The 15730-nt window shown below is 41.5% G+C and overlaps 1 protein-coding gene across 1 annotated transcript in view; it reads right to left on the bottom strand.

Annotated features, from left to right (window-relative positions):
- The window catches only part of GATB (glutamyl-tRNA amidotransferase subunit B), a 93253-nt gene that overhangs the window by 11640 nt on the left and 65883 nt on the right, over positions 1 to 15730 (bottom strand). Inside the window, exon 11 of the mRNA XM_044224872.1 lies at positions 11865 to 11943. Coding sequence (XP_044080807.1) covers positions 11865 to 11943 — 79 coding nt within the window. The remainder of the gene's footprint in view (positions 1 to 11864; positions 11944 to 15730) is intronic.

Genomic DNA, 15730 nt, shown 5'->3' with positions numbered 1-15730 from the left:
AAAGACCCAGAATCGCCAAGGAAATGTTGAAGAAGAAAAACAAAGCTGGGGGCATTACGTTGCCTGATTTCAAGCTATTACTACAAAGCTATGATCACCAAGACAGCATGGTATTGGCACAAAAACAGACACATAGACCAATGGAACAGAATAGAGAGACCAGATATGGACCTTCAACTCTACGGTCAAGTAATCTTCCACAAAGGAGGAAAAAATATCCAATGGAAAAAAGACAGTCTTTTCAATAAGTGGTGCTGGGAAAATTAGGATAGCTACATACAGAAGAATGAAACTCGACCATTCGCTTATACCATACACAAAGATAAACTCAAAATGGATAAAAGATCTTAATGTGAGGTGGGAATCCATCCAAATCTTAGAGGAGAACATAGGCAGTAACCTCTTCAACATTGGCCATAGCAACTTCTTTCAAGACATGTCTCCAAAGGCAAGGGAAACAAAACCGAAAATGAGCTTTTGGGATTTCATCGAGATAAAAAGCTTCTGCATAGCAAAGGAAATAGTCAACAAAACAGAGAGACAACCCACAGAATGGGAGAAGACATTTGCAAATGATACTACAAAGGACTGATATTCAAGAGCTATTAAAGAACTTCTCAAACTCAACACACAAAAAAACAAATGAATCAAGTAAAAAAATGGGCAAAAGATATGAACAGACACTCCTCCAAAGAAGACATACAAATGGCTAACAGACACATGAAAAAAATGTTCATTATCATTAGCCATCAGGGAAATTCAATAAAAACCACATTGAGATACCACCTTATACCAGTTAGAATGGCAAAAATTGACAAGGGAAGAAACAACAAATGTTGGAGAGAGGTTGTGGAGAAAGGGGAAGCCTCTTATACTGTTGATGAGAATACAAGTTGGTACAGCCACTTTGGAAAACTGTGTGGAGGTTCCTCAAAAAATTAAAAATAGAGCTACCCTATGAGCCCACAATTGCACTGCTGGGTATTTACCTCAAAGATATGGATGTAGTGAAAAGAAGGACCATATGCACCCCAATGTTCATAGCAGCAATGTCCACAATAGCCAAACTGTGGAAAGAGCCAAGATGCCCTTCAAAAGATGAATGGATAAAGAAGATGTGGCCCATATTCACAGTGGGATATTAGCCATCAGAAAAGATGAATACCCAACTTTTGCATCAGCATGGATGGTACTAGAGGAGATTATGCTGAGTGAAATTAAGTCAAGCAGAGCAAGTCAGTTATCAAATGGTTTCACTTATTTGTGGAACTTAAGGAATAGTATGAAGGACATTAGGAGAAGGGAAAAATGAAGTGGGGGAAATCGGAGGGGTAGATGAACCATGAGAGACCATGTACGCTGAGAAACAAAAGTGAGGGTTTTAGAGGGGAGGGAGGTGGGGGAATGGGTGAGCCTTGTGATGGGTATTAAGGAGGGGCGGATTGCATGGAACACTGGATATTATATGACAACAATGGATCATGCAACACTACATCAAAAACTAATAATGTACTGTATGGTGACTAACAATAATAATTTAAAAAGACAAAAGTAGTAAAATCAACTACATCTACAAAAATTAGTTAAGGAATATACAAAATAAAGTGATTTAAAATATCACTTCAAAAACATAATGGGAAGGGGAGGAAAAATGTCGTGCTTTTAGATGTGTTTGAACTTAACCAACCATCAGCTTAAAACAGACTGCCATATACATAGGGTACTAATAATATTAAGAACCTCAGAGTAGCCATAAACCAAAGATCTAGAATAGACACAAGCAAAACAAAGAAAAAAAATTTAAACATAACACTAAAAGTCATCAAACCACAAGACAGCAAGAGAAGAAAGGAACAGAGTACTAAAAAACAACCAGAAAACAATGAACAAAATGGCAGTAAGTACATACCTAACAATTACTTCAAATGTAAATGAATTAAATGCTCCATTCAATAGACACTGGGTGGCTGAACTGTTAAAAAACAAACAAAAACCACAAGATCCCAAAATGCTGCCTTACAAGAGACTCATTTCAGACATAAAGACGCACACACACTGAAAGTGAAGGGATAAAAAAAGACATTCTATGTAAATGGAAATGAAGAGAAAGCTGGAACACCAATAATTATATCAGACAGAATAGATTTTTTAAGACAAAGACCATAACAAGACAAAGTGTGCTACATAACGATAAAGGGATCAATCCAACAGGAGGATAGAATAATTGTATCTATGTATCCAATACAGGAGGACCTGAATATACAAAGCAAATAGTAACATAAAGGAAGTAATTAACAGTAATACATTTGGCCCTTGAACCGCAAGGAAGTTAGAGGCGCTGATCTGCTGTCTAGTCAAAAATCACACAGAGCTTTTGAGTCACCCAAAACTTAAGTACTAACAGCCTACTCTAGACCAGAAGCCTGATATCATGTAAACAGTTGCTCAACACGTATTTTGTAGTTATATATATTATATACTATATCCTTTCAATAAACTAGAAGAAAATGTTATTAAGAAAATCATAAGAGAAATACATTTCTCTACTGTACTTATCAATACTGTGAGTATTGTCTGTTTACAAGAATCATGTCAGTACTAACACATCAATACTGTCTTATGCAAAACACCATTACATGTGTTACACAAAAAAGAAAAGATAACATGAAAAAAGTTGCATTTACAAGATAAAAACTTTCTAATATATATTGAAAAACGATACATGTCTAAGTAGACCTGTGCATTTCAAACCTGTACTGTTCAAGGGTCAACTATATAATAATAGTAGCGGACTATACCACCTTACTTACGTCAATGGATAGATCATTCAGACAGAAAATCAATAAGGAAACAGTGGTCTTAAATGACACACATAGACTAGATGGACTTAATAGATAAACACAGAGCATACCACCTCAGAACAGCAGAACACATATTTTTTCCAGGTGTGCATGGAACACTCTCCAGGACAGATCACATCTGCCACAAAACAAGTTCTCAATAAATTTAAGAGGACTTAAATTATATCAAGCATCTTTTATCAAGCATCTTTTCTGTCCACAACAGTGTAAAACTAGATATAGATTTCAAGAGAAAAAATGGAAAGCACACAAACTTGCGGAGTCTAAACAACATGTTACTGAATAAACAATGGGTCAAGAAGAAATTAAAAGAAAAAAACAACTTTGAAACAAATGAAAATGGAAACACAGCATTCCATGCAGCACAAACAAATGTTCTAAGAGGGAAGTTTACTACAGTACAGGCCTCCCTCAAGAAACAAGAAAAGTCTCAAACAATCTATTCTTAGACTTAACGAAACTAGAAAAAGAAGAATAAAACAATGTCCAAACTTAGTAGAAAGAAAGCAATAATAAAGATCAGAGTAGAAATAAAACAATTATACACACACACACACACACACACACACACACGACAAAAAAAAAAAAAAAAATCAATGAAACCAAGAGCTGTCTCTTTGAAAAGATAAGCCAAATTGGCAAACTTTTAGTCAGACTCATGAAGAAAAAAAGAGGCCCCATATAAACTTGGAAATGAAAGAGAAGTTATAACTGATACCAGAGAAATACAAAAGATAGTAAGAAAACTCACATGCTAACAAACTGAACAATCTTTAAGAAACGGATAAATTCCTAGAAACATATAATCTTTTAAGACTGAATCAGGAAGTAATAGAAAATCTGAACATACCAATTACTAACAATGAAATTCAATGAAATTGAATCAGTGAACAAAAATTTCCCAATAGGTAAACTGGGTAGCTCAGTTGGTTACGTGTCTGCCTTCAGCTCAAGTCATGACCCCAGGGTCCTGGGATGGAGTCCCACATCAGGCTCTCTGCTCAGTGGGAAGTCTGCTTGCTGCTCTCCCTGCTTCTGCTCCCACTCACAGATACATGGATAAAATCTTAAAAAAAAAAAAAAAAATTACTTCACAAATGAAAGTCCAGGCCTAGACAGCTTCACAGGTAAATTCTACCAAACACCTAAAAAAGAGTTAATACCTATATTTCTCAAACAATTCTGAAAAAACTGAAGAGGAAGGAACACTTCCAAATTCATTGTACAGGACCAGCATTACTTTGTTAACAAAACTGAGGACACTACAAGAAAAAAACAAAGGCCAATGTCCATGATCAACAACAGATGTAAAAATCTTCAATAAAATATTAACAAATTGAATTAAAAAATAGGATGGGGTGGCCAGGTGATGGACATTAAGTAGGGCACATGTTGTGATGAGCACTGGGGATTACATGCAACTAATGAATCTTTGAACACTACATCAAAAACTAATGATGTACTATATAGTGACTAACTGAACATAATAAAAAATAAAAATACATTTAAAGGATTATACACCACGATCAAATGGGATTTATTCCAGGGATGCAAGGATGGTTCAACATCCACAAATCAATCAAAAAGATATATTGTATTAACAAAATGAGGATAAAAATCCTATGATAATCTCCAAAGATGCTGAAAAACTTTTTGAGAAAACTCAATATTCATTTATGATAAAGAATCACAGCAAAGTGGGTATAGAGGGAACATACTTTAACATAATAGAGGTCATATGTGGGGGCGCCTGGGTGGCTCAGTGGGTTAAAGCCTCTGCCTTCAGCTCGGTTCATGATCTCAGGGTCCTGGGATCGAGTCCCACATCGGGCTCTCTGCTCCGCGGGGAGCCTGCTTCCTCCTCTCTCTCTGCCTGCCTCTCTGCCTACTTGCGATGTCTGTCTGTCAAATAAATAAACAAAATCTTTAAAAAAAAAAAACAGAGGTCATATGTGACAAGCCCATAGCTAACATACTCAACAGTAAAAGCTGAAAGCTTTTCCTCTAACATCAAAAACAAGACAAGGATGCCCGCTCTTGCCACTATCTAATTAACATAGTACTGCAAGTCCTAGCTTAGTCCTAGCAATCAGATAAGAAAAAGAAATAAAAGGCATCCAAATTGGTAAGGAAGAAGTAAAACTGTTACTATTTGTAGATCATAGGATACTATATAGAAAAGACCCTAAGGACTCCACGAAAATACTATTAGAATAAAGAAATTCAGTTGCAGGATACAAAGTTAATATACAGAAACTGGTTGTATTTTTATAATAATGAAATACCAGAAAGAGAATATTAAACGTACCTAGGAATAAATGTAACCAAGGAGGTGAAAGACTAGTACTGTGAAAACTGTATATCGCTGATGAACAAAACTAAAGATGACACAAAAAAATGGAATGAGACTCCATGCTCACTGACTGCAAGAATTTATATTGTTAAAATGTCCATACTATCTAAAGCAATCTATAGATTCAATACAATCCCCATCAAAATACCAATGTTATTTTTCACAGAACTAGAAAAAATAATCCTAAAATTTGTATGGAACCGCAGAAGATCCTGAGTAGCCAAAGCAAGCTTGAGAAAGAGTAATAAAGCTGGAGATGTCATGTTCCCTGACTTCAAACTGTACTACGACACTACAATAATCAAAGCAGTATGATACTGGCACAAAAACGGACACATAGGTCAATGGAACAGAATACAATGCTCATAAATAAACCCACACTGATACAGTCAATTGATCTATGACAGAGGAGGCAATAAATATAACGCAGAAAAGACAGTCTCTTCAATGGTGTTGGGAAAACTGAACAGCAACATGCAAAAGAATGATACTGGACCAGTTTCTTACACCATACACAAAAATGAACTCAAATCGATTAAAGACCTAGATATAAGACCAAAAACCGTAAAACTATGGAAAGAAAATAAATAGTAAAATCTTGGACACTGGTATTAGCATGTTATTTTGGATTTGTCTCTTTAGACAAGGGACATAAAAGCAAAAATAAACAAACGGGACTACATCAAACTAAAAAGCTTTTGTACGGTGAAGGACACCATCAACAAAATGAAAAGACAACCTGCTGAATGGGAGAAGATGTCTGCAGGTGATATATCTGATAGGGGGTTAATATCCAAAATATATTAAGAATTTCTACAACTCAACACCAAAACCAAAACCAAGCCAAAACCCTAGATAATCTAATTAAAAATGGGCAGAAGACCCAAATAGACATTTTTCCAAAGACATACAGATGGCACATGAAAAGATGCTCAACATCACTAATCTTACAGGAAATACACATCAAAACCACAATGAGATGTCACCTTCTGTCAGAATGGCTAAAATAAAAAACAAAAGAAACAAGGGTTGGTGAGGATGTGGAGAAAATGGAACTCTTCTGCACTATTGGTAGGAATGTAAACTGGTGCAGCCACTGTGGGAAACAGTACGGAGACTCCTTAAAAAACTAAAAATAGAACTACCATATGATCCAATAATCCCACTTCTGGTTATTAATCCAAAGAAAATGAAAACACTTATTCAAAAAGATATATACTCCCCTAGGTTCATTGCAGTGCCATTTGCAGTAGCTAAGATATGCAAGCAACCCAAGTGTCTATGGACAGATGACTGGATAAAGAAGATGTGGTATATGTACACAATGGAATATTACTCAGCCATAAAAATGTACAAAATCTTAGCACTTATGACACAGATGGACCTAGAGGGTATTATACTAAAGTCAGAAATAAAAATACCAAATGAGTTCATTTATATGTGGAATTTAAAAACAAAACAGAAACTGACTCATGGATACAGAGAAGAATATGGTTGTTGGCGGGGGAATATATGAAAGGGAGGTATATGTAAGAGGTATAAACTTATAAAACAAATCATGGGGATTCAAAGTACAGCATAGTGAGTATAGTCAATAATACTGTAATAACTTGGGTAACATGGTAACTAGAGTTCTGGTGATCATTTTATAATGTACACGGATTTTGAATCACTAAGTTGTACACCTGAAATCAAAACAATATTATGTGTCAACTATACTTCCTTTAAAAAAAAGTCAATACATATTCACTGTAGGAAATAAGGAAATACACAAATGATAAAAAGGAATCACCTATAATTCCTATTCCCTCAATACAACAAATATATTTTGGTGTTTTTCCTCACCTTATTTTTGTTTTATAACACAGGTGCATTTGTAACATATGGGCAGTTTGTGACCTGCTTTTGTTTCACTTATTACAGAACTACTTTTGTCAATTAATAAAAAATTTAATAGGGCGCCTGGGTGGCTCAGTGGGTTAGGCCGCTGCCTTCGGCTCAGGTCATGATCTCAGAGTCCTGGGATCGAGTCCCGCATCGGGCTCCCTGCTCAGCAGGGACCCTGCTTCCTCCTCTCTCTCTCTGCCTGCCTCTCTGCCTATTTGTGATCTCTCTCTCTGTCAAATAAATAAATAAAAAATATTAAATATTTAAAAAATTTAATATCAAGTGTATTTATCATAATGTAATTAAATGATCCCTCTGGTAGGTATTTAGACTTTGGCCAGTATTTACACTGTTCCTCTGCACAGTCACCCAAAAAAGTGCATAGAGAATGTCCACATTCAGGAAGAGAATGTGGAAATCTCAAGAGGAATCCAGATCGCTGGCTCAAAATGGAATCACCTGCGAGGACTTGTGTATGAAGAGTCCATGCCGCAACTCTACAGGAAACCGAGGTGGGAAGCTCAGCAGACACCCTGCGGCTCGGGCCTGGAAGCAGGCACACCTGGCAAACACAGGAGGCCGCTCCCGGGCCTGCATTACTTCTTCTGGCCCTCGACAGCCACCTTGGCAGAATGCACAGAGCCGACCTGAGCCAGAGGACCAGAGGGTCAGCCTTTGCTTGGCACCTAACACAGTGGGACCCGCCCCGCTCCAATGCTGGCTGCACTGGCTGGCGCCAAAAGCACCAGAACAGAGGCGGTGTGAGGCAACCTGGGGATCACTGCCAAACCACACAGTTCAGGAGGAAGAGCAGGACAGTGCTAGGATGGATACTTTCCACCGCAGAGAGCTGGCCGCTCCCTGAGAAAGGAGGGCGGCGGTACAGAGTGAGGGATGCCTAAGACAGCAGCCCCCCTGGAACACATGGGAGCCCTGTGTGGGGGTGCTCTCTACGCCCAGTTAGAACACACCAGGTCTTTATTAACTTCTCCAATCAGTTAAGGGGCCCCTGCAGCCCAGCCCCCCGGGCCGATGCAGTAGCCAGTTGTCTCAGCCCATGCTTGTTTCTGTTTCAGACCCAGACTGTGTGCTCTGGGCAGAAGCCCAGCAGGGCAGGAGCCACGGAAGGAGGATGGGGAGCGCTTCCAGGCCAGACTCTGCAGGGCTCCCCGGCCCTCTTGCTGCAAACACAATAGCCTCTGTGTTCACCAGCCTTGTGCTGCAGCGTAAATCCTCAGTTTTTGTCTCTGTTTCATCACCACCCCGGGATGTTCTATCCTGGTTCAATTGTTTCTGGCTAGGCACGCAGCTCCCAGGCCCTGCTGCTGCCTAGGCAAGACAAACATCAGTGACAAGGGACTCCTAGGGTAGTGCAGGCCATCTGTTAAATGGCCACAGAGAGCATGGGGTCATGCAAGCTGGGAACCCCCAGTCACACACTGACCAGGGAGCCGGCTCTGACACATGGGGCAGAAGCTCCGCCTTCAGGTCCCTGGGGACTGAACTCACACACTCCTTCAATGACTACCCCTGTTTCTTTGGCTGGTGCTATTTTTATAGCATCTGGTGGGAAGGATGGAAGGAAAGCAGGCAGGCCCCTTGCCTGCCCAGGGGTTTCCAGGGTCAGAGTGTGGAGGAAAGGCCTGTTAAGGGAGAAGGCAGGGAGGCGGCTGTGACAGTTACAGAAAAGAGGGGTCCTGTCTGCTCAAAGGCAAGTATTGGCAAAGGTCATTCTTTTAGAAGGGAACAAACAACGACCCAAGTCCCTAAGAGAAGCAGGGCACAGTAAAATGCACAAAGAACTGAACCACCAAAAAGGAGAAGACATCAAATCATTTGTAACCGTTTTACAGCAGGACACAGAACATCTTCTACTTAAATGGGTTTTGTGATTTCTCTTTAAAGCAGACCCCAAAGCAGACTAGAAGAAATGGGTTAAGTGGCACACCTACATGTTAAAATTCAGTCTCCGTCTCTCCGGAACCCCCAGCCGGCCTGGTTCCAGCAGAAATGCTAACTGGACCATCCCCAGGAGACAGCGGATCTGTTTCATCTATTTCAGTTGTGCACAAAGGGGACACATACACATTCTGCACGATTTCCCCTGGGGCTGTGGCTGGCCAGCAGTCTGGCCAGCACCTGGGGCCTCCAAAGATGCTGTCTGCAGGGGAACTGTGACTCTGATGGCCCACTCCTTAGGGAGGGGAGGTGTGGGGGTTGCTACCCACTGCTCTGACAGGGGGCACTGGATCCTGTGACAGGAATCCAGGCGATTTTGTCTACGGTTACCAGGAGGCTGCTCACGATGAGAAATCATCTTTTTCTCTTTCTGTTACCACAAAACAGGGGTGCTTCTTGGTAGCAACCTCTCAACTCCCCCTGGCCCCAAGAGTGCCCAAGAGTGCCAAAGGGATGAGGTTTGTAAATCTCCGAAGCACGCTGAACACCCATGAGGAAGGCACAGTGAAAGGTATAAGGGACAAAATAATGGCTGATGACATAAGGGGGAGAGATGAGTCAACAATAAATTATACATAAACTGGGAGATTCTGTGGCATTCAGAATGTTCTAACGGCAGGATGATTCTTTCTACCAATCTGTCATCCTTAGGAGTCGGTTACTTGGTCAATTTTTTTCCCTCATTCATGGTTGTCTAATCAGTACTAGAACCTCTTGCAGTTCTGTCAGAGGGAAACACCAAGGAGTGGAAGCCCAGAATCTTTCCGCTCCGCCTGAGTACCCTCTGGCTCACAGGATATCTCAAACCCAAGGCCTACATGGATTCTTTTGTTAAATTCAGTAAAAACTAATTGTAACATTTTTCTTTTAAAAAGTGTATATTTTATATAAAAGACACAGAAAGATGCTCAATAAGGTTAGTCCTTAGGGAAATGCAACTCAAGTCCACAGTGAGATATCACTTTACACCTACTAGGATGACTACAATCAAAAAGACAAGTGCTGGTGAGGCTATGGAGAATTGGAACCGAACCCTCATGTGTCGCTGGTAGGAAGGTTAGTGGTGCAGCCTGCCTGGAAAACAGGCAGCTCCTCAAAATGTTCAATGTAAATTACCATATGACCCAGAATTCCATTCTTATAGGTCTATAACCAAAGAAACTTGAAAACATACGCTCAAACAAACGCGTCTGAACACAAAGGTTCAAAGCAGCAGCTTTGCTGGTACAAGTGTGTGGGAAGACACCCGGCATGGTGTTAATGCAGTGAACCCATATTAATGGTAGTTATTTCAAGGTGGCAGAATCCGAAGATCTTCATATTATTCTGCATTAAAATCTTTAGAATGAATACCTTTTTTTTTCCCAGCAGAAAGTCAGTAAATGATTTTCTTAAAAACAAAACAAAGTAGAAAAAGAAAGAGAACAAAACCCCCAAGGCAATAATATATACAGGAGATTCCCTCACACCAGCATATGTTTAATACCTTTCTAATCAGACTTTTATTTTAGCTTGATTACCTCACCGCAGCCAGGATTCACCTCGCTTCCTTTAAACATGCAGGAAGTTGACAGAATTCAAAGGTGTCCCCATCTATATCTGAACCAGCTGTCAGCATCTAGCATTTTCCACTTCTTCCCACTGAACCAATCATATTCCCTGTACTACGTTTCCTTCCTCCTTCCCACTCCTTCTTTCCTTCCCTGCCTTTCTCCTGGTCTGATGGGGCAGGATGAGTGAAAAGGTGAATTTTTTTCCCCTCTTTCATTTCAAATGCTACAATTCATCTGCTCTTATGTATACACATAGTTTTTTCCTGCCCTTAGGCCATCTAATCATCCTGTGACTGCTGAGCACTGTTAACAAACATTTGTATTCTTCTGACATCCAAGCAACCCAAATCCTTCCCTATGTGTGCCAAGGACCCTGCAGCCGCCAGCCTCATGGGATGGCTAAACAGAACCTTTACTGGTTCTGTCCAGTTTCATTGCACAGAGCTGGGTGTGAGCTCCATAGTGCCTTATAATTAGCCCCAAAGCAGCTGCTCTTCCAAAGCCTCACTTCGTACCTGCCACGACTGTCGAGGTGTATGAATATTAAATGCAAAAGGCACCATTAAAGTCACATTAAGTTTCTGGCTGAAGCACTGAGGCTTCTATATCCAAAGTTGAGATCAAGCCGTTGCCTTGGTGTTCTTTATCTTTCTGGGCACTCACTTGTAAGAGTTTTCAGTGGGTGAAATCTTTCACCCACCTATGACTGTCACCTATGAGGCCACCTCTAATGCTGCTGTTTTCGCAGCTTGCACAAACCACACAAGTGTGTAAAATTTCATCTGCTCAACGACAGGCAGTCTGTCTGACCTCATCTCAGGGGGCGATCAGGGAACGAAGACCCGTAAGCAGTAAGCCCCTAGTAGTGGCCGGGCAGCTGCGGAGGACTGAGAATGACCAGAAAGGGTCGGGGAGCAGTGCCAAAGCCGCCCCCGACCTTGGCCTTGTGGGGTGCAGGGGCTTGCACAGGCTCTGAAGCCCCCGCAAGCTGCAGGCCCGCTTTTCACATAAACAAATGCCTGGAACTATTCCCCCTGGAGAGGCAAGGATGAGAAGCAGATTACCTCCATCACACATACGGGCTTTTTTTTTCTCCTTTGCTAAATGAAATGTTTCTACCTTTTCGGTATAAAAACAGCACTTGCAAGCATTTAATACTTCAATTATGAAATGCACTTAGTGATGGCATTTGGCCTAAAACATTTATTGAGATAGCAGAGCAGTCCAAAACTTCAAGAAGCATGGACATACCTGTTTAGCTGCTGTGGAAGAGATGGCTTTTCGGTCCAGCAGGTTGAGTAGCTCAGCCAGTGCGGAAGGTGTCACGGGACTAGCAGCCCCCCCAGAAAGGAGAGAAAATAAATTTACATTTCATACTGTCAGCATACCCATTTATGATTATTGAGAAGCAAAGCACTTGATACTGTAGGTTTAAATAATTAAACCCACACCCAGAAATGGAAATAACATGCCAACTGGGCTCTATTTATTTATTTATTTATTATTTTAGGATATAACAAATTTCGGTGACTAGCGTTGTTTTTCTTTATTTTACTACTCAACAATAATGGCTGTTTGGCAGAAGTTGTAGCAACAGACAACTGCTCAGTTTAATTAGTCAAAAAAAGGAGTGGCTGCAAAATTCATGAACCATGACAAGAGAAAAAAAAATACCCAAAACAAAACAACCCAGTAATTAAATATTTTCAACTGCAAGATCAGCCTAAAAATTACTTCAAACAAAAGAGCTAACAAAGCTACTTTTCTGAGTGTTTTTTTTTTTTTTTTTACTTTTCTGAGTGTTTTTATGCAAATATAAGTTCTTTGTAATTGTAAGAGCTTTTCTTTAAGGGAACTCTCCAGTCTCTTTAAGGACTGCCATCCCCGTCCTTAAGTGGCCTTATAGGTATCTGCAGGGACTCTGTTTACCTCTCCTGACTCACAATACAAGGGCCCAGAATCCATCATACCCACACTTTTAGGATGGGACTTATCTGCCACGATCCCATGATAAAAGAAGGCCAAGGAGCAACCAAACCCATAAAATGTCATTAATTTACATGAGGGGGTAGGAGTGTGTGGAGGGGCGGGGGGAGTGCCTAGATTATGGTGAAGAGACAACAGTGAATTACACACTTCTTTAAACTACGTGATTTTGCTACTTTTAAACACACAGAGCAATGAGGCTAATAAAATGCTGTTTATCTGAGGTCATTAGGGGACTAGTTTTAAATAGATAGGAACAACTTATAAATAGCACATTAGTGTGAATGAAAGCTTCTGAAATGCTTAAGGCCAAGTGAAAACACCTTCTGTTTATGTCTTAGTTCTCATCAATCACAATTAATTTCTTTGTAAGCTCTTAGGTAATAAAAAGAAACTGCCACATAGCCCCCCTTCCAGTTTTCATGAATTCCTATACCCAGTGAATGCAAGCAAGTTCACCAACTCCTTCTTGGTGGATTCTGGTTCAAGTACAGTGAGGTCTCATTAGGGCTGTTCCCTCGAAGCAGCTGACACACGGAGGCAGACCATCATCCTTAAAGTCTTTGTTTATCCCAAAGTATGGATAAAAGGTAATTCCAAGTGGAAACTAAGTTTGGAGACTATCTGGTGTTATTAAGTTGGTATTTGGAACATCTGTGAACCAGCCTGATTCAATCACAACAGGAAGAGGGGCAGAGAGCTGGAAATAAACCAATAAATCCCTTTTCCAACCTTCCACCTTACTGACAATAAAGAATCAGGTTGTTTGAAAAACACGTATTCCTGGTGTGTTCTGCAATCCTAGAAAATGCGGTGGCTAATTAAAGTGTAGACGGTAGGCAGAACCCGTAATAAGCACTGGCACTGGACTAGATTTCTAGAGCATGCAGAAAAGAAAAGGTCCCTTCTTCCACATGAATTGATGATATCAGGGACACGGAGACAAAAGAACAGAAATAGAACACAACATAACTAAAAATACTTTGCCTTTCATCTGATGACCTTAATTCGTTAGGTCATAAAGGAACACTATGAAGTATTTCCATTGACCTAACAGCATTGGTGACTTCTCACTCACCTTTCTGTACCCACAAATGCTTGACATATTAGTCACTACTGACAATCAGTCAGTAGTATGTGTGTCACAGCACTCTTCCCACCAATAGGGAGAGCTATCCGGTATACTGCATACATTAATTCCAGATATGCCAGGGCTAACCTTGAGTGAGACAATGACAAAGATCAGTACCTGTCAGGCTGACTGCAGAAGACCCCACTCATCTGTTAAATAAATAAACCGTCAGATCTGTAACATAATGGCAGCAAGAGCACAAGCTACTGATTTGCCGCCGTCAGATAATGCTAGTTTCTGGACAGTGCATGTGTCTCCACTAAAGAAGAATCTGACATCAAGAGACTTAAGCTTTGTGTGCCAGCCTCCAATCCCCTGAGGCCTGCATACGTACAGAGGGATCTGTCCCATCTGCCAGCTTCCTCCAGTCCCCTAGAGCTCTTTCAGATCACGACTGCATCCCCAGCTTGGATTCTGGGAGTAGACCCTCTGCCACCTCTACACCCACATCCCCCAGTCCCCTCCCCGCATCTGAGAAATGTGTGGCTCATCTCAATCCCCACACTCGTTTCATGCCAAAAGGCCACCTTCTCTGCTTCTGTTGCAATGGGACACAGGAAGCTCCCGCAGGAAGACAGAGGAACCTGGACACCCAGGTGGCTCTTGCAGCTCAGTACTCCTTGTGTTCATCTCGATGGTTTCCCTGCACCCCTAGCGGGTGCCCCAACCCAAGCACCAGTTCCAGACAATCTCCTTCTGGTTTCCCTTCTTGGCACATGCCCTCACCTCTCACTTCATAAGGTTATCAGTTGAAGGAAGACCCCGGATTTTCTGGTGTGCCCTCTTCCTGCTGGTTCCATCAAACAAATCCCTTGACTCATGCTTTTAATCCCATTACTTTCCACTCTTATGGATCCCACTTGCATGTTTGTTTCCTCTCCTGGGGCTTTAATCACATACCTTCACAAATGCTCAGATCTACCCGATTTTGAAAACGTCTTCAAGTGATCTTGGGAGTCACTTGCTTCTGCCTGGAATCTAACCTTACTTTTATCAATAAACATCTGGCATCAGTGGCTACTCTCTACCCTTGTGAGCACAGCCATGTGGATACTAATCCTAGCCCTCTACGGAAGCTCTTCTCTTGAAAAAAAAATCACATCTCCTTTGCTTGTTGCCAAGCATAACCGCTTTCCCCCATTCTGCTGCGCCCCATTTCTGGGCTACATTTAAAGCCCCCTGTGAACACCCCATCTCCTTGGCCCTCTGCATTCTCTTTCTTTTCCTTGACTGTCCCTCGTGCACTCCTGGCCCTTGTCCATATGGTTTTCTGCCTCCACCTCAGGCTGGCAGATGAGGGAAGCCCATCAGTTCCCAAGACTGCCTCTGCTTCTTCAGGGCCCAGTTCTCTGTACCACTGGGCTCAGCGACCTCTCACCAAACATATTCATTCTAAACTGGGGTCAGCAAACTTCTTTTGGAAAGTGTCGGAGGGCAAATGTTTAAGGCCCCATGGGCCACACATGGTCTCTGTCACATATTCGTTGTTTTGCTTTATGAGGTAATAGCCACTGTTCGCTCCTGAGGCTGCCAGAATGATCTTGAATGGGCTCCAAGCCTTGCAGCCCCACTCTTGGATGCTACTGCACATACCCCACCCCTGCCGGACTTCTCCTCCCTCACCTTCAGGCCCTCTTGGCTAAAAGCCCACCCTGGGTTGCAAGTCCCTCAGGAACCACCGCCCATGGCGGACCTGGAAGTTCAGGGCACTCGACTGGACTGGACAACTGGACGGTGGCACCTGCCTGATTTCACTGTGAAGCGCCCACTCAGGGTATCTGTAATTGCCACGTTCTTAACTGAATCAAACCTGTCATTAACAGCAATTTAGAAGGAGTTAACAGAAAAACAACTTTCAAAGCACTATGCTCAAAATAATTAAAAAGCCGAGTTCAACAAGAGCTTTTCTGGTTGGAGCCTTCAAACACCAGTCTTCTGTCAGGTCTTTCAAGATGAATGCTAATTTGCAAAATCAGCTCTTGCCAGCTTGACCTCCAGA

The sequence above is a fragment of the Neovison vison genome, chromosome 11, assembly GCF_020171115.1.
Source record: "Neovison vison isolate M4711 chromosome 11, ASM_NN_V1, whole genome shotgun sequence".
Taxonomy (NCBI): domain Eukaryota; kingdom Metazoa; phylum Chordata; class Mammalia; order Carnivora; family Mustelidae; genus Neogale; species Neogale vison.
Note: the sequence above shows the minus strand (reverse complement) of the source record. Positions and strands in the feature narration are given on the sequence as shown.